The 20,012-nt window shown below is 43.0% G+C and overlaps 1 protein-coding gene across 2 annotated transcripts in view; it reads right to left on the minus strand.

The window, feature by feature from the left end:
* The window catches only part of NKAIN3 (sodium/potassium transporting ATPase interacting 3), an 808,578-nt gene that overhangs the window by 45,474 nt on the left and 743,092 nt on the right, over window positions 1–20,012 (minus strand). The window contains exons 5-6 of one of the 2 annotated variants that reach the window (XM_075584035.1): window positions 16,049–16,109; window positions 2,421–2,487 (exon numbers count right to left, since the gene is read on the minus strand). In XM_075584035.1, the coding sequence (XP_075440150.1) occupies window positions 2,465–2,487; window positions 16,049–16,109 (84 nt within the window). In that variant the 3' untranslated portion in view covers window positions 2,421–2,464. Of the gene's footprint in view, window positions 1–2,420; window positions 2,488–16,048; window positions 16,110–20,012 lie in introns of those variants that run through there. The other variant, XM_075584036.1, reaches the window with a different exon arrangement.

The raw sequence follows: 20,012 nt of genomic DNA on the forward strand, positions 1-20,012 counted from the left end.
AAATTTTAACGCGACCCCGGTTGTAACGCGCGGTCTTTGGGTTGTGGACCCCAAGGACCGCGTTATAACGGGGTTTAGCTGTATATATTTTATACATTGATTATACAGTTAGTGGGTAATATATTGCAGACAGATACTTAAAGTGCAGTCTTTTTTGTATATATATATATATATACAGTGTTCGACAAACCTATACATTTGCTCGCCCCGGGCGAGTGGATTTAACCCCCGGGCGAGTAAATATTGGCCCAAGCAGCACACGTTTGGTACTAGGTGGCGAGTAGATTTTTTTGTGTGGCGAGTAGATTTTTTGGTGATTTGTCAACCACTGTATATATATATATATGATGAAGCCACTGTACACATAAGTGGGTATCGGGTCAGGGTGGCTTAACCCCTTAATGACTGTAGCGGTTAATAACCGCTAAGGTCATTAAGGCGTTAGGGGACATTAGTTTGGCACTTTTTCGTATTTTGTATATTTTTCAGCGCCCCAGTGTATGGACGGTGAGGAAGACGTGGCTGGCCTTCATCGTGAGTGCCGGAAAAGGGTGAGTACAACATGTATTTAATGTATTTATTGTATTAATGTATATTTAATGGGCAAATGCATTATTATCCATATGCGGATAATAGTAATTTTGCACATTAATGTAGTGTATGTGTTAGGGGCGGGGGGCATGTGTGTGGTATATTGCTATGTTTATTGGGGGCAATTGTCCACAATAAACATGCTATTATGCCTTAACCCCTTCATTGCCTTAGCAGATAGCCGCTAAGGTAATGAAGCTGCTTTAATGTATTTTTATTAATATTGTGTGGTAGCAGGGGACCCCCTGCTCCCACACACTATCATTAAAATGTACATTAATGCAGCTTCATTACCTTAGCAGATAGCCGCAATGGTAATGAATTATTATTTATTGTTATCTGTTTTTTAATACTAGTGTAGATGTGCAGGGGTTCTCCTGAGCTGAACCCCATTGGTTTCAGGTACGAGGACCCCCTACTTCTGGAGATACAGGCCCGTTATGGGGTGCCGTATTCCCTGCACTTTAAAGCTCCCGCGTCACGTGACCGGGACATTGTTATTCTGCAGGGGATACTGGCACCCCATAAAGGGGCCTGTAACTCCTGAAGTAGGGGGTCCTCGGACCTGAAACCAATGCGGTTCAGCTCAGAAGACCCCCTGCTCATGTACACTTGTATTAAAAATCATATTTGGCCAGCACGATCGCCTGTAAGAACCGTGCATTGAGACGCAGCGTCTCCATGCAGTTCTTACAGGCTGCTTTGTTTATAATAGTTATCGTGCTAAATAACTTTTAGCACGATAACAGGGGGGAAAAAGGTGATCGTGCGCTATGGCCTTTTTTGCCAAGGCCGGCCGTAAACGCGCCGAGCAGCCTTAGTGAATAGCGCTTATGGCATCAACCTTTTGCGGCCGAGCGATATAACCCATTTTAGCGCTAGTTAACGTAGCTTAGCGAATCGGCCCCTTTGAGAGTAAAAACCACTTTCAACTAGGGAGCGGCTAACTGCGTGTGCTGTAACTGCTAAACAGGGGAACCAACTGATCCCACTCCGCCTGCCTGATTCAAAAACCTCTCCAAGCCCCTCCCACTCCACATAACCAACCGACGCTCCAGGAGGCGAGGGGAAAACAAGTATATAAGTAAACGGACTACAGATATTTTTGCCACTTTGAAAATTTGCATGAAGGTTAGTACTTTGCCATTTAGGCTGCAAAGTAGGAACAGATCTAATATTTTTCACATTTTTAGCCTTTCAAAAAACCACTTGTCGGATATCAGCAAAACAATTTTTTATTAAATTGGGTCACAATTAATGTATTTTTTATTATGTGGGCTGATTTGGTTAAACCTAGGACGTAAATAAAATTTGGTCTTTCTTAAAAACTGTGCTAGTCTTTATAGCTACATCTTCGTTTTTCTTGATATTTACCACTTTTAAAAGGGCATTTTTTTTCTAAACTTTTTGCTCTGCAGTACAAGTCTTCAATCAGCTCCTTTTTATTCCCCTTAGCTACAATCTTATCTTTTAAGATAACCGATTGTTGCTTAAAATGACATAGCGATGAGCAATTTCTTTTTTCGACGATTGAATTGTCCATAGGGGATATTTTTTAACCTATTTTTATGATGATTAATAGATGCCTCAAGGTAATTGTTGCAGGCTACTGGTTTCTGCTAAACATCACTGACAATGTTAGGGGTTAGCAGGCTTGAATCTTTTTTTTTTTTTTTGTCAAAAGTTGCCACTAAATGACTCTTCTGTTATTAGACAGGATACAAATGTAGAAGTTCACTAATAAATTAAGGCCAATTTGGGAGGGGTACAGGATGTGTGTATTTATTTTCCATATTTTTATATGAGTTTACTCTAATGCTATCCACTTAGTGAAAATGTAGTGCAGATCCAAAGCACCGCAGTGCTATATAAATCAGGATTCAGGTTGTTTGATTGCTGTGGACAGAAATGTATAAACAGTCATTGTAGTAATGTGCAGAATATGGCATACAGGTATATTGGTGTTTTTGATGATGTGGCAGATGAAAGTGCATTGTACCATTTCTCGAAATTGTTGATCTTCTTGTAGATGTATTTGAGATGTTTTTGATTTGTTTGTGTAAGTTTAAGAATGCAATGTTTCTGCTATTCACTATTTAGATTACATCAATTGTGATTTAAACTTTGTTCAAAGTTGTAGTTGCCATAGCTGTTTTGGAGAAATGATGAATACAGTGAACACCTGAATAAGGAAGAAATGTGACTTTGAAAGCTCTATATACTATAATTTTATCTATGAAGAACTATAATATTGGTCCACTAAAAGATAACACCACCTACATACATCTAAATTACTTATTGTAAAAACAATTCTTATGTACAGCAATTAGTTCTTTTTGAATTTAACAAATATTGTCTGAATGGCATCATAAGTACAATGTATATTTTGTGATTTTCTTCGTGTATTTTTGTGTTTACATTTATGTCAGCAGTTAAGGCAAAGATTTATGTGGATTAATTCATTCTGAGAAAAAGAGCAGGGACAGCACACTATAAACAAAGACGCATCTTGGTTTTCTTGGAAATAATCACTTGACGCATACTGTATTTTGCTGTGAAAAATCAATTTGTCTTTACTGTCAAGGAATTAGGCAAAACATCCCAGAAAAACAAAATTTCAAGCCCAAATGGCCTTCCAATCCAGGAAATGTTCCTGATTTGTGGATTCTTCCATTGCAGGGCTAAATTATTTTAATTACTTTTTTTCTTCACATATACTTTATACTTGAAGAAGGCTATTGGGGTTTTAAAAGCTCTGAGTCTGTACACAGTATTTTAATCCATGACAAACTCTATTGTTGGTTTGCTGAAAGGTATTAAAAGCTGCAACGAAACGGTTTGTAGCTGAATTTTTGTTTGTCTAAACTCAATGGATAAGCCTTCGATGTACCGTATTACGTTTCCTTTAATATTCTAAATATTATGCAACATAGTCATTGTATTTATTGTTATTTGGTAATATAAATTGTGTTATTACTTTTATATCGTATGCTCTCTTTTTTACATTTTTAGGATTGATTTTGTCATTTACTTTCTGTACTTTAATATAAATGAAAAATGATAGACCGAAAAAAATAAAAATAAAGATATTGTTTTATATTCCGCTTTGTGTTTTTTCAGTCACACTTTATTTGTTGTGTATATTACTGTATACCATGACCATGACCATTTCTATACTATTTAAAGCTCAAGGATATTTGTGACTTGGGATATTTGATATATTGATATTAGCAGTGAAGGAATTTTGATACATGTACTGTTGTCATTGTTCACACCATAACAACTATTTCCACAGGCGACCAAGGGAATAAAAACCAATTATTTATTGTTTTTTCTATAAGCAATAATGGTTTTCTTGATAATGCATTACATCTTTTTGAAATGTTCTCTAAAATGCAGTTTCATATTTAATTTTAATTGTCATGTCAACACAAAGCCCACACTGTTTATGTTCACCATTATCAGGTATGATAAATATCTAATTGTAGCCAGGTCCCTGCTTACCTCTGGGGTCCCAGCAGCCCCAGGGGCTGATCACCATGTGACGCGCAGCAGCCAATAGGGCTTCCAGAATCTCTCTGAGGAAAAAGGATACATTTGGCGTGCTAGGCACCTTGCGCCAGTCGGAGAAGGGACAGCAAGGGTTAAGGTAGTGTCTGGGGAGCAGTGCATCCCTGGACTAGACCCGATACCCCCATAGATCCCAGCTAGGCCCCGACTCACCCTAGTTTTTGGCTGCTATAGGGAAGGCCCCTGATATGGATGCTCCACTTAGCCTTGTAGTGACAGTGGCTGAGTTAAGGCACCAATGGCAGACACACGCGGTGTGCGCGGCCTGCCGTCTGGGGACCAGAAGTCTCAGACCACTCCATATCATCCAAGGGGAGATGCTCTGCCGGAGAGGTTCAACCGAACCCTGCTTGACATGCTACTCCGAGACACCTACTCAGAGACATTTACAAGGACACACTCCAACGGGAGATCTCTCTGGAGGCGGACGCCTGGCAGATAAAGAGGCCCCGGTAGACGCGTCGTGGGATCACAGTGCGGTCCGACAGATCACCATCTTCAGGTTGTCCTGGTCTGGGGACCGGAGACCAGGAAAGGTACCCAACGTGCTCCAACGGCCAGACACACACATAAGGGGGTAGCGCTACTCCTCACATTTGGGTGGGTCTGCTCTTGTGGGCAACCTCAGTACTTTGGGGGGGACTCACTGTTGTGGTGTTGGGTTATTGTATTGTGGGAACGTTATGTTGTGGGTGCTACTATAGTATTGTCAGTAAACCAATTGTTATATTCTGGTGTATGTATCATTTCACTGTAAGTTTTCCTGAGAAGGGTTATCCTACTCCTACTGCGCTGGGATCCCTCTCAGGTGGAGGCGCTGCATCGAGGTGAACGAGCGCTCACCCCAGGCTCCCAGCTGCGCAGACTCAGGCTTTCTGTGAGCCACATGTAACGGCAGCACACATAGTGCCCTTAGACACGGGGAAAGGGGGCTACATAAGTATATGATATTCTCGCTAGTATGCAAACAGCTTTTAGCATTTACAGTAATAGCTTCTAAAAGTACCAGAACACAAGAAACATGCATTTTATAAAACTAGACAAGACCGGGGTTAGTTCAGATGAAAGTATGATTTTTCATTGTTCTGTGAATGTGAAGAATACGCCGTATTTGGCAAGAATAAAGCTGCTTCAGCGTATCATCATGCTTAAGTCTGCTTTCAATGCCAAAAGTATATGACACTTTTAGTCAAGCAGTGCCAACTATGGCAGAGTGAATTAATTGCCTAGAGAGAGCAGAGGGCAAGGAAACAAAAAATGTTGTCAGACAGCACAGGACAGAGGAATCAGGAGACACACAGTGAGTGCGCTATAGAAGAGACAGAAATAAATAACAAATAGCTACTGTAATAACAAGCAGAAAGAGAAGAGCCCTGCTCACAAAGATTTTTTCTGGTGCTTTGAGATATCATATGAAAACTAGAATGCATGCATATATATATATATATCTTTATTTATATAGCGCCATTAGTGTACATAGTGCTTCACAGCAGTAATACACGTGACAAATATATAAATAATGCATAATGGGAAGAAGTGATTCAGACATAAAAGTAACATTTAGGAATAGGAGTCCCTGCTCCGAAGAGCTTACAATCTAATTGCACTTTTATTTATATACGATGTAATTCTATATTTCATCAGGATATTTGCATTAAGGAACATTTGATAAAATGTATCAAATGTCAACTCTTCCCTTGAAACAAGCAGTTCGCATTAGCAGCTATGATTCTAATGTTTTACTTTAGCATTTGTGCGCTTACAATGTGTTAGTGTCTTGCAGCCGATTCTAATTTCTTATTGTCAATTCATGGTCTCTTCCTTCTTTAAGATGAAGGATTAAAGGTACTAACAATGATATCGATTTTGAAGTAGGGGAGCCTAGTTCAAATCCCTGTGCTCAAACCACAGGACTTTTGTTTTACTGAAAGATTAGTAAATATGGGGATCAATCACTTTTTGCCCCGGCTACCTAATGCTCTAGCTTCAACCGCAGTTACATGCAGATGCCACACATTGTACACAATTTGTCAATTTACTGTAAGTATGTCTCCTTTTCTTCCTATACATATTTATCTCTCCGCTGCATGAAAACATCCCTTCCGGGATTACTTTTACATTAAGGGCTCTGATTATATATTATTACATTTTTTTTTTAAATAGTCATCATATTACCATACATTTTACGCTACTTAACACTATGATCTGAAATGTCTCAGCAATGATCAAATGGCTAATTGTATTATATTAGGTTGTTTTTTGTTTGCAATGACCTGTTGCTTTCAACACAGTAGCAAGAAAAAAAAATCATATCTAGAAGATGTAAGAATTGGTAATAAAAACTGTAAACGTTGGTAAGTGATTAGGGTGTACAAACAGTATAATTGCTATGATCTGAGAGATACAATCCTGCCAGAACATCCAGTAAATATGATGAATAGCCTCGTAGATAACCAGAGATATTGATATTTTTTCATTATTACTCATTTCTAGAAGGCTGGAGCCTCCGAAGCCCACCTAACGTCAGTGAGAGAAAACACGTGAAGCCAACTACTTGCTGAACTCTACCACAATCATGACACTCACAGGAAAAAGGGAACTGCTCTATGATTTAGATACAATATAGTCAGCACTTGATAGGTAGCAGTGCTCACAAAAAAAAAGGTGTGGGACCTGAGGCTATACTTGTACTGTCTGCCACCTTTCCCTTTTCCTGATGTTATATTGAATTTCTCTTTCCATCAATATTACCACCTTCTTCCCTCCAGCAAATCTTCTTTTTCTAAGTTTTTTTTTATTTATTTGATTGCAAGCTAGCTCACTAGTTTCTAGTATTTTTCCCATTTGAGCTTGGGTTGGAGGTAGAAATGAGCGAATTCTCCGCCTTAATCTGAAGTGGTTTGGCCAGTTCCTTGAAGCCGTGGATTAGTCTTAAAAAGGCAGATCCATTTTTTTTTTGTACTATCAGTAAAAATTCTACCGATAGATTGCAAAAATCCGAGTGGATATTTTGCAATCCGCCATTGGATCCAATCCAGTCAGATTTCCTTCTTGAATCCAAATTCAGATTCTTAAAAATCCAAAGTCTGATTTGAATTGCTGAAATATAGTGAGGAGGAGGATTCCAAGGAATCCGATTGTATTTTTAGAACCCAATCCGCAGATCGATACATGCTCAAAGCTCAGTTAAATCTGGTCTACTAACGTGCCGTTACCTAATTAGATAACAGATGTTTGTTCCTCTGGATTTATTGGGTATCCTGAAAGCAACTTTTAGCTAACCTCCCTCCGTGGGGAATGTACCCCCATAAGCCACCCCCTACAGTAATGGGAAATAGCCCGCTTAGCCAAATGAGGCTAATAGGGCTTTTGCCCATTGAAAAACATTCCCGCAAATACATACAAAAAAAATACGTTAAAAAAATAATAATCACATTACACAGTATAAAAACTATCATTGTAATCCATTGATTGTCACTGTGGCTACCTATTCCTGCAAAGGCTATATTTATACTGTCTGCCAACTTACCCTTATCTACTGTATATTGAATATATCTTTCCATAAATATTACTACCTTCTTCCCTCCATCTAATCTGCTTGCTAGGTTTTTTATTTATTGGATTGCAATAAAGTTTCCTAATCAATATTAGATGTTTTTAAATGATCTTATAGTATGACTAATATCTAATTTAATACAGCTTTCAAACATAGATTTTCATCTCATATATATATATATATTAGTGAATGGATGAGAACAAGGCACTCCGTCAGGTAGATAAAGGTGGGTGCAAATCCTATATAAATCAAATAAGTGATACGATACCGTTTGAGCGAATATCAGAGGCAGCACTCCACAAAGTTGTCAAAAAAGTTTTGTATTTAGTGAGACATAGTAACCCGTGTGGAGGACCGAAACGTTGGTTACTATGTCTCACTAAATGCAAAACTTTTTTGACAACTTTGTGGAGTGCTGCCTCTGATATTCGCTCAAACGGTATCGTATCACTTATATATATATATATATGTGATTTTATATGAGTTTTATGGAATATAACTGTGTTTAAAGACATCAACTAAAAGGTCTGATTTAATGCCACCTATAGATTGTAGCATGTTGCTTTTTATATATTTAATGTATTTATATTTTAAAGTGAGTTTGTATGCACTTTTAGTATGTTTTAATATTGTTTAAATCCTGTAATAATTAGATAAAGCAAGGCACACATTGTTTTCAGCAACCAGCTGGATTGGGAGATGAAAAAACTTTCCAATCATGTGTAGCGGTCATGTAAAATGGCTACAGTCATCTCTCCTGCTGACAGTAAGGCCTGGTAAGTTGTGGGCATGCCAGCAGTAATTATGGAGGTTTGCCCTCACACCCTGGTGGGGTGCCCTGTGTATGGATGGGAGTAGTCACATGCTCTGACTCCATGGTTAGTGATGTCAGAGGTGTGCCAGCTTCCAGAGTGTACATAAGGCACAGCACTGAGTCTAAAGTTAGATCTGCGTCCAGTTCTGCTAAGAGGAGGAGGAGTTCTGGCAGGAGTTCAAGTTCTAGTACTAGCCTGAGTTACTGAGAGTTCTAGTTATGTTATAGTAACTGAAGAGGAGACTGTGTCCAGGGACCTGGCACAGGGCAGTGATCCCTGCGGGGATAGGGAATCCCTATCTAAGGAGAGATACACCTTTTAAAGGGAGGCACTGACTGGACATGAGTGGCTAGATATCTACTGCAAGGGGCAGCTAGCCCACTCAGGCAATAAAGATGTTCTCAATCACAAACTCTCTCGTGTACATGTGTGGAGTGAATGTACAGAGAGGGGCACCACGGAGGAGTTCTTCAACAGGACCATCCCCATGCGGATGCAGGGACCCTGATGAGGTGGAGGCGCTGCACTGGAACTAGGTGAGACTCAGCACACTACCTCAGCTGCCTGTCTGGACGGGTCCTCCCCACACACCATCATGCGGGAGACTCAGGAGTCCTGTTGCCAACAGGTGCACCACCAGACACTACCACACTGTAATGGGGGCCGGTTAGACCACAGGGGCCAATGTGAGATTGGGTGGGTCAGGCCAGTTCAGAAACACCGTTACATTTGGAGGCGAGCTGCTGAGATCAGATCTGTCATCAGGACAGGCTCTAGCTAGGCACACTGGGAAACAGGGAGAGAGTCTGCTGCCACTCTGTGCTGCGTAGGGACGGACCTAGGGGTGGTCAAGGGGCTGACGGGATATTGTCAGTTCGCAGGGACAACCTAGGGGCCTGAAAGGAGTGAGGGGTCTGGAGCCGGGCTATAGCTGACCGAGTCACTTTGAGGCAGTGCTAGTTGGTAGGACGCCAGAAGGGATAGCCTGTTAACATGGTCAGGAATCCTGGAGAGGGTCTGCGCTAGGCTGACCAAGAGAGGTAGACGCCCCAAGTACTGCATGGCAGAGCCAGAGTACTCTAGCCCATTCCAGACACTTACCATAGGGAGCACAGACTGGGAGGAAGGAGTCACAGCAGACACTGAGAGAGTGAGCCTAGCCTGAGGTAGTGCAACATGAGTCTAGCCTAGATCAGGTACACATGTGGTGGTGCATCTGAGCAATCTTTATTGTACTGATGTGGAGGCTGCCCCGCAGAGCGGAGCCCCATGTACGATAACTGTTACGAGAGAATGGAGGATCCGCGTGGTGCGGAGAACACAAAATGGCGACCAGAGGCTGATGGGGAAGGCACCCGTGGCGTGCGCCCCACTGAAGAGCAAACTGTCGCTGAGTTATCGTTAACCAATCTGCTCTGGAGCGGAGCGAAGGCCGTGGCTGCCCCGTTTTTATCCTGTCTGGGACACCGAGGGGCCACCCTTGAAGAGTGTGAGGAAATTGTAATAATTGGGGGAGAACCCCGCGAGGAGAGCAAACAAACTGACTTTTTGGGCTTAAAAGCCAACCAAAATGGCGGTTCCCGCTTGCTAGGGAAACCGCATGGGACAGTCACAGAGGAAATGGCTGATGCAGAACTTGCCAAGAGCTGGCCGGGAATGGCGCGAACAGCAGAGCCCCGCCCTGATGGGGGGCATGGCGCGAAAGCTATGGCTGCGCCTTCATGGACAGTGACTCACTCGGCCCCTGTGCTGAGTCAACCGCTTAGTCTATGGGACCCTCCCCTGATTTCCACCAGGGGGAGTGACTTTCAATTATGGCCTGTGGGAATGCACCCACTGGTCCCAGGGACTGATATCCAGACGGCGCCACTACAAGAAGTAGTTCCGGCCGCGGAAATGATTTGCAAGAAAGAGGGATATTTTGCACGCAAAGCCGCTGCAAGGAGAAGGCGGGAACTAGCCGCGGGAAAAGAATCCAGCTCTGAGGAGGAAACTGGCGCGAAAACGCAGACCGCGCCCACCAGGACTGAGAGAGGCGCGGCCTTAATTAAGGGGCATGATATTCCCCTGTGGGACCCGCCCATAATTGCAACCCCTGGGGGCGGGTTTCAGCTATGTCAGCGGAAGGAGGAGCCGAAGCAGGAAGTGGCTGGCCCAGAAGCTTCTACCGGTCAGTCACGAGGAACCACTGACCTGGAGAGACCCACACTGAAAGTGGTCCCCACAAAGAGAATGGCCTGCCCCTCCGCTGTGGGAACTATGGTCTCCACCCAGCCCTACTCAGTACCCGGCGGGCTACTAGTAGTAAGGGTGGCTAACACCGAGACGGTGGTCGGGCTCTGCCTACAATGCGGGCTGCCCGGAGGCACTGTCAACACGGCGGCACGTTGCCCACATTGCGGGACATTATATCTGTGGCCCATGCCCACATTTATACCCATTCAACCTGCTGACCCCCCGGGGGACATGGCTAAGCGCTCCGCCGAGTCCCCTGGCGCACTATGGCTCAACCGTGCGAGTCCCGGAGAAAGGGGACTGGAGTCGACCAAGTCGGCTGGGTCAGTATCGACCGAGGCGGTCGGGTCGCTTCCCGACCGCGCAGAGAAAAGACTTTCGCCCCGCTCAGGGACCCCAAGATCCGGGAAGGGAGATTACTCAGATGAGGACCTCCGTGAACTAGCGGTGGCGAAATCGGGATCCAAGAGGGACCCTGGATGGACGACACCCCGTTGGGTGAGTGGCAGCTGTCAGAAAGACAGAACGTCCCCCGCAGATCGGCGAACCGAGAGACGGAGTCCGTCCGCCTCAGAACGTGGCGGCGACGGACGAGAGATGGCGGCACCCCTGCGGACGGGTAAGAGGAGTCCCTTCACTTACCTTGCCCCAGCAGACGGTGTAGGAGCAGAAGGGCCGTGCCAGGCCCGAGGCGCACGTGGAGAGACGGCATCACTTCCGGTGAAGACAACGGCGGAGCTTCCGGATGTCGTCATCGAAGAAGAGATCCCGAATGGGGGTCCAACCTGCGATGACGGTGTTTCCGGTTCCGGGGAGGACATCACTTCCGGTGGCGACAGCGGAACCGCTGGGAACAAAGCAGCGACGCTTCGACGATCGGGGGAAGGTCCCCGATCACCTCCAAGGCCCAGAAGTTGGATGGGCGATCCGAGGACTGAGGAGGGTGAGATATCCTCATTGGACCAGTCTACGGACAGCCAGGAACGGGTCGTAACCCCGTGGGGTCCTATCACTCACCCCTATGCCCCATCCCCTGGCCTAGATAAAGCCCCTGCCCCTGTCACCTGTTCCACGGGATCCCCGCCTAGCCTGGAACTCATGGACATACCTTCGGGGGGGAGGAGAGACGGACTGGGGAAAGACAGCGCAGTGGCGCTACGGAGGGCGATTCTCGGGGAGGGGGAGAGTTGAGAGTGGCCGCGGTAGGCCGGTGGTTGCCCCCTGCAGTTCCTGCAACGGTGAAAAAGGCCCCGGGATCTTATAGGTGGTCTGTACCGCGATCTGAACGGTCGTCGGGGGTATTTTCTCTTGAAGATGATAGGGAGTCAGGGGGGTCGCATAAATTTAGAGAGAACTGTTGGTGGGCCCCACTATTCGAAGGGTACTCCGCGTGGATGGACCGCTCTCGGTTCCTCATCCGGCGAGAAGATGTAGTGGATTACTGGTGGGCTGTGGGAGAATTTACACCTGAACAAAGGGATAGAGAGTTGCAGGAGCGGTGGCTGCAGATTGAGCATAGGGAGATAGAACCCATGGGTCCTAGCATCCTATCAGACCCTGTGGACCCTGATGAGCCCCTATCATGGGTGTTACCTGGGAGGGCAGGTAAGGCTGACCTGACCAGGATAAGTAGGGCCGAGAGGACCATAATGGCTCGGTATAAATCATCCCACGGGTTGGAGTACCCGTATGTCCCTGAGCCTCTTATGGACGAAATAGAGGAAAACCGAGATAGGTGGCTTAGGGAGGCCATTGAAATGCATTTAGTAGGAAGAGGAAGTGCAGTAGTAGGGAAGAAGGCTGATGAACGGATAGAGCACTTAGTGCGTGTATGGGGCATTGGCAGAAACATTTATAAACACAGGGTGACATATAGGCATGAGAGGGGACTGCCTAGGCACTATCACGTCACGGTCCTAGACATGGGCGGTAGAGAGGTCAAGAAACCTGACCCGAGTCACTATTTTTAGGGGGTACTACTACATTACGCGGGTTCGTGGCTGCTGGTCGGGGCGGGCTTGGCGGAATGTACTGTAGACATTTTGTTATGTACCATGGAAATTTGTATGTGAAGTTAACCTAATTATGTGTTGTATTTCAGTGCTTCCTGGAAAAGGGGTATACAAATTTAGGTCCCAGCGAGGACGATGGGATTCACCAGGGGGAGAATGTAGCGGTCATGTAAAATGGCTACAGTCATCTCTCCTGCTGACAGTAAGGCCTGGTAAGTTGTGGGCATGCCAGCAGTAATTATGGAGGTTTGCCCTCACACCCTGGTGGGGTGCCCTGTGTATGGATGGGAGTAGTCACATGCTCTGACTCCATGGTTAGTGATGTCAGAGGTGTGTCAGCTTCCAGAGTGTACATAAGGCACATCACTGAGTCTAAAGTTAGATCTGCGTCCAGTTCTGCTAAGAGGAGGAGGAGTTCTGGCAGGAGTTCAAGTTCTAGTACTAGCCTGAGTTACTGAGAGTTCTAGTTATGTTATAGTAACTGAAGAGGAGACTGTGTCCAGGGACCTGGCACAGGGCAGTGATCCCTGCGGGGATAGGGAATCCCTATCTAAGGAGAGATACACCTTTTAAAGGGAGGCACTGACTGGACATGAGTGGCTAGATATCTACTGCAAGGGGCAGCTAGCCCACTCAGGCAATAAAGATGTTCTCAATCACAAACTCTCTCGTGTACATGTGTGGAGTGAATGTACAGAGAGGGGCACCACGGAGGAGTTCCTCAACAGGACCATCCCCATGCGGACGCAGGGACCCTGATGAGGTGGAGGCGCTGCACTGGAACTAGGTAAGACTCAGCACACTACCTCAGCTGCCTGTCTGGACGGGTCCTCCCCACACACTATCATGCGGGAGACTCAGGAGTCCTGTTGCCAACAGGTGCACCACCAGACACTACCACACTGTAATGGGGGCCGGTTAGACCCACAGGGGCCAATGTGAGATTGGGTGGGTCAGGCCGGTTCAGAAACACCGTTACACATGTGTAAAGACTTTCAAGTAATTGGAAACAGTATTTAAACCAACAATGCATTTGAGCCACATATCAGATGAAGCAGTAGCGAAACTAATTATATTTGGACTTGTAAACCACCGTAGCTCCCTATGACGGATGACGTTTGGATGAAGTTGCCGGCTGTTTGATCAGTTAATACCCGTGTGTTGATGTGGATGCTGCCGGGACACTGCTGTAACATCTCCTCCAGGCACTCCTGACTGTGCGCAAGGCACAGGGGAGCAAGAGAGGTGCAGTATCTCCCCCATTAAAAACTGAGGTGACGGACACAACTGACACATCACTGAAGGGGGTTGTGGACTCCGTAAGATCTGGTGTGAACAGGACTACCATCACTGCGAAGAAGCCAACTACCACACACTGGGAAGCTATCCAAAACGCTGTTTTAATACATATTGGCAGTAAGCACAATATTGTTCTAACCAATCTCGCGTTAATAAATTTATTGTGGCGTTATCTTTTCTCTATTTTTCTCTTCTTTCCATTGCATACAGCCTTTCCTGATTAACCCCTGCTACTCCGGATGGGAAGAAAATCAACAGTAAGTTGTAATCATCATATGTAAGTTTCCAAGCCTTTCCTGATTAACCCCTGCTATTCAGGATGGGATGAAAATTACCAGTACAAGCCACATTTAATTTGTAAGTGCAAGTACTTTATTATAAGTACTTTAGTTGGTATATAACCTTTTATTGATTTATTGTTGTCTTCTTTTGCATTTATCTGGACTATCCTCAACAACTATACCTGAGTCAATGCACCAGATGACACTTTTTTCTTCTGTACTGTTCCGAGTGACTTCGTTAGCCCTGAATGTTATAAATTATGTCATATCTCTTTTGTCAATACACGTGTATGCAAAGGAATTGCATTTTGATGCATAGTTCATGTACTGAAAAACTTGTACAATGTCAAATTTCTAAATTTTAAAAATCTTTACTAATTGCCTGTACACATTGTTCAAACAAAAGAACACAGTGCAAGAGACCCCATGCACATGAATATGTGATTCCACAAGATAAATAATTATATATAATACGACCCAAGTGGGAATATAACTTCCACAAAAAATGCTTCCCAGGATGTCTTTAGTGAGATAGCAGGAACAGGTCTGGAGCGCAAAAAATCCTCACAGGGCAAGTGAAGCAACAACTCAAGCAAGGCAAGTGTATAAATATACTTGAGTTGTGCTTCAAAAAGCAGAAACTTTTCAAGTCCCTAAAGAAGCTGCAAGCAGCAGTGAAATACATAAGACTATTGGATCACTATCCAATATTGGATCACTGTTCAAAGTACCTGGGGAAAGACATAAGCCAATGGAACAACCCATGTGGAAGCCCCTCAACCCTTTCTGGTGTTCACAGTCCAGGCGGAGGGAAGTTTGATCTGTGAGGAGCCAGGAACACATGAAATGGAGAGTCTATTGGAGCTGTGTTGCATCCCAAGCCTTCTTTGACATGCTTGAAACCAATAGATGTCTGAGAGTCTTTTTAATCCCTTGTTTTCAATCAGTAAAGTATTGTACTATGTTTGCCTCTCTGTCTCTTTGAGGATTTTTTAAGTATATTCATATATTTAACTTGCCTGAGTTGTTGCTGCATTTGCCTTGTGGAGATTTTTTGTGCTCCAGACCTGTACACACTGATCAGTTGGTCAATGACAAATTTGAAGTTTAATGAATGGGCCTTGTTGAATAAAATAGATGTGAAATAAAAATGCTTTGCCCACTTTGCTTCAATGTTGTCTTAATAAATAGACACCAACGCAACCTACTGTATATATCAAAATACAGGAAAACTTGTTTGTTGCACTGCATAATTTTTTTCTCCAAACTGTGTCATATGTTCTAAACGTGTTGCTCTGGCCTCTTACATCTGGCGCAGATTTCCAAACATGAAAGTTATCGTCTACCTGAGAAGTGGTGAATGAATTGGCACAGATTGAAAGTATAAAAAGTGATGCACAGAAGCACAGCATTTGATACTGTACATCTTGTTATAATCTGTGCATCACGTACTATATCTCCTCCTTTTGACACTCCCAAATCCTAAAATGCTCTCCCTAAAATGCTTGTCATGGTGCTAAAACAGGAGTAAAGTGTTTGATACTTTGACGCTAAGAGGAACAACAGAAATATTAATTAGAATGTAACATTGCTCAAAGTTATATCGACTTGGATGAAAGTAGTCATCAGCCATTCAAAATCTTAATCCTTACTAATGCAAGGATGCCAAATAAGTATATAGGTACTTACAGCTGTCTTCTTCATCTGTGAAAACACTGATCACATAACACGCGTACACAAAACCGATGAGCTGCATGGAAACAAGAAAACAAAACACATCTGTTAGAAGGGTGCATTTTAAATCTTAGGAAGTCCTTGTTACTATATGTTCCCTGAACAAGGCGTGTTAGGGGCCAATATGATGTTTAGGGATCGTCATCTGTCTGATAGTTTTCTAGGGGGAGATCATGTTAACCATTCAATCTGAGTGGTGAACACAATCGGAAAGGAATTGGACACCCCTCCCTTTCAGTTTATGTAACCAGTCGCGGCCACATGATTGCTAACCAAAGTGATCTCAGAATTCCTGCGGCATAGCAAAAAGGTTATTGTTAAATTCATGATATAATAATAATTGCATGTTCTTGTATAGCGCTGCTAGTTTTACATAGCACTTTACAGAGACATTTTGCAGGCACAGGTCCCTGCCCCGTGGAGTTTACAATCTATTTTTTGGTGCCTAAGGCACAGGGAGATAGCGACGTGCCCAACGTTACAGGGAGCTGACACTGGAAATGGAACCAGGTTCCCCTGCTTTAAGCCCAGTGCCTGTCGGTGTCTTTGCTCACTGAGCCACTCCTTCTCCCTGAAGGAATGGATCAGTTATAAGATGATATGGCTAAATTACTTTTGTTTCGTTAAATCAGAAAGTATTGTTATTTCATAGATTATAGATTACAATAATGGTGACACGCCGGAGCTATCTGAAAATGGACTGATGAGCTTATCTTTGAAGACAGCCTTTAGCTAAAGGGTTGCTTTATGTTCTGTTTCACTGCATTTTCTTTCCAGATAGAAATGAAAGTAGTGAACATTGTAGAAACAGATAACAGAAAACAGAGGGGATATTGCCTGTTGAGAATTTAAAATAGTACAGTAGCTATGGAAAAAGAGAGTTGAAGAGGGCAGAAATGAAATAAGACACGGATAAAGTTTAAAAATCTTACTTTTTACTGTTAAATAGATCGTAGTGAAGGTATTTATTATTTCTTAGGGATAATGTAACAAGTTATTCTGTGGCTACTTTCCTTCACGTGCATCAATAGGCCAGATTCACTAAAGGTCGATATTGTAAAGAAAAGAAAATGACATATTGCCAATTTCTTTAACCAAACTATTCACTATAACCATATTGCCAGTGGTAAAGCAGCGATAAAAGTATATTTACGGCAGCAATATGTCTGCAATATTTTTTAAATGCGTGGTATGCAAATAAATTATTATTGCTAAATTACTTATTCACATGCAACCTGGTGACATCGGGTCAAGCAAAAAAATATCACAGATTTTTATAACCTACCCCAGACTGTCAATCTCTACAATGTAAATACTGGTCTCTACAGTATATACATATGCCAGATAACACTAGCCAACCTAAAATAGGAGATAGTAAACATTAAATACACAATGTATTATTTTAAATATAAAAAGCCTCTAGTAGTGCAAATGGCTTGCTAGGCAGGGTAAACCACCACTACTCTAACATCCCCATCACTAACTACCTTAATTATCTTAACCATCTCCATGGGTACAGATCCCTATTGATTAAAAACCACAATATATCATATATTAAAAATTACATACATAAAACATGCTTCACAATATGAAAATAACTGTTAACCCTTCAGTACCATGTGGCAGGTAATAGGAAAAGTCATTGTTATGATAATATCATGAACTATTATGTATTTTAATTAATCTGGTGCTTCAGGGGTTAATCTAGCTACAGTTTGATTAAAATAAATACTAAATATTGGGTTTATGATAGGTCAAGACTCTTTCTGGGTCAGTACAACACAAAGTGGACTTAATTGGTGGGGGCTATCGTCAAAAGTGACATGTTTCGTTTAGAAGGCAATAAACGATAGCCAGATATTAGTCTGTCAGCCTCAAAGGAAACTACAATTTTTGATATATCCCTTGTGCATCCCAGGAAGAGGTAACCCACAGGTCAATGCTTAGTTGGAGGACTTTATTAAAAATAACAAAATATCATGTGACATGCTCTAGTAAGAGGTGCATATTCAGTATCATGGCAAAAAGACAAAACCAAACCATACCACACACTACATACTGTAGGCAAGAGGTGCCAAAGACAGAAATCCATTTGTCACTCAAATTTAGGAGCAAGACGGTCATAATAGTCTCGTTACGTCCGTCATAATCGCCTGTGTCTAAGTATTAGAGAAACAAAGTTATACAGTAAGTGTGTTTATATATCTAGGTACCTTTTTAAAGTCTTTTTAGAGAAAGTTTTTTTCTAAGTCGTAAAACCATCAACCTAGCAGTTTATTTATGACAGGGGTGGGCTTATGTTGTTTCAATGGAGAAAAAGTAGTACATAAGTCTTACCAAGGGATTATGAAAACCAGTATTCAACAGAGGTGTGTTTTAGACCAAACACGTGAATTTTCATATTTCTAAGCCAGTGACCTCTCTGGGGGAAATCCTATGCCATATGGTAATGTACGGTATAGGGATTTCTGTTTTATGTTTTATACTTTTACAGTATGTTAAGAAAGTTTTCTGCATTTACTGTAATTGTATGTTCTTAATATCTTTTCTGGTCATCTGAAGCACTATATTTTTTACATATTAAACAATTCTTTAACAAGCAATGCTTTGGGACTCTGAATGAACTGTTGCACGAGCTGCAGAGAGTATTTACAATTTCGGACACATTATACTACAACAGATTTTTGTGTGTTAAGTGCATAAGTTTTTTTTCTATAATAATCAGGGACCTGAGACCATGGCAAATATATTAATTTACATATTTAGCATAATTTCCCGGGTACTGTGTTGCCAGGCCAGGTATAGTAATGAGGAGAGGGAGTGCTCCGTGTGGGAAGCGAGGAGAACGCCGATTCCTGACATACTGGAAGCGTATAGATGTGATTGCAATTGAGTAAGGGGTTAATATTAACTCATTGATAGTACCTTGCAGAGGAGAAAGGGGAGTTGGCTAGAGTAGCCATGTGTATTATCCCTGGTTGAACATCTAAGTAACATGCTCACTTGTGTGCTGTTCATGACAGGTGGTATATGGGGCCGGATTTAGGGAAGATATTGTTAATTTGAGGGACCTTTGAGAAGGTGAAAAGTGGGCCAGATTGCGAGTTGTGTATTAACCCTTGTCCCGTATGCAGGTCACATGCTCACAGGTGTGCCGTACGTGACAGTCATGTTACCCTGGACCACAGCATGACCAAATACCTGTAGTCCAGATGGAGATTTTCAATGAGCTAGAGCTGCTTGAGAGAAGGGCTCAGGTGCACTCTAGCTTCACTTATTAGAATGCAGCTTCTGGTAGACTCTATCTGACTAAAGATAGACTGCTGTAAATCACAAGAAGACTACTTTAACCTGCTGAAGTTAAAGACTTTATTTTCTTTTGCTTATTTCTGTTGTTGTAATGTATAGTACCATGTGCAGAATAAAAGCCAGGAACCCTGTGCATTCAAGCTCCTGTATCCACCCTTTGATTTTCCCTGTGACAGGGCCTTACTAGTCCTTTTCAATAAGGGCCCAGTTGGCCTCAATCATGCTGAAGGGGTTAAATGTAAAACAACGTCCAATTTACCCAACTGTCCATCTTCAGGGTCTCCAAAAACTTCCTGCAACTAATGCACAAAAAGGCCAATTCTTCCATATAAAATCTCTAAGGTGTAAAAAAATGGCCTAATCCCCTAGCATCTCTCATGGGCACCGAAGTGTGACCTACTATAAAACCCACTCACTCAGACTCAACAGTTATAAACTGGGACCTGTGGAGGCAACAGCTCCCGCTAACTAAAAAGATTGCAGAAATGAAGACTGACAACTGACACTCAATCTAAATTAGTAATGGCTCATTGAGGAAGGACATGGATTAAAGAGAACTATTCTAAGCATAAGGAGACTGCACGGGTGTCGGGTTTCCTACATGTGATGG

The sequence above is a fragment of the Ascaphus truei genome, chromosome 2, assembly GCF_040206685.1.
Source record: "Ascaphus truei isolate aAscTru1 chromosome 2, aAscTru1.hap1, whole genome shotgun sequence".
Classification (NCBI taxonomy): Eukaryota; Metazoa; Chordata; class Amphibia; order Anura; family Ascaphidae; genus Ascaphus; species Ascaphus truei.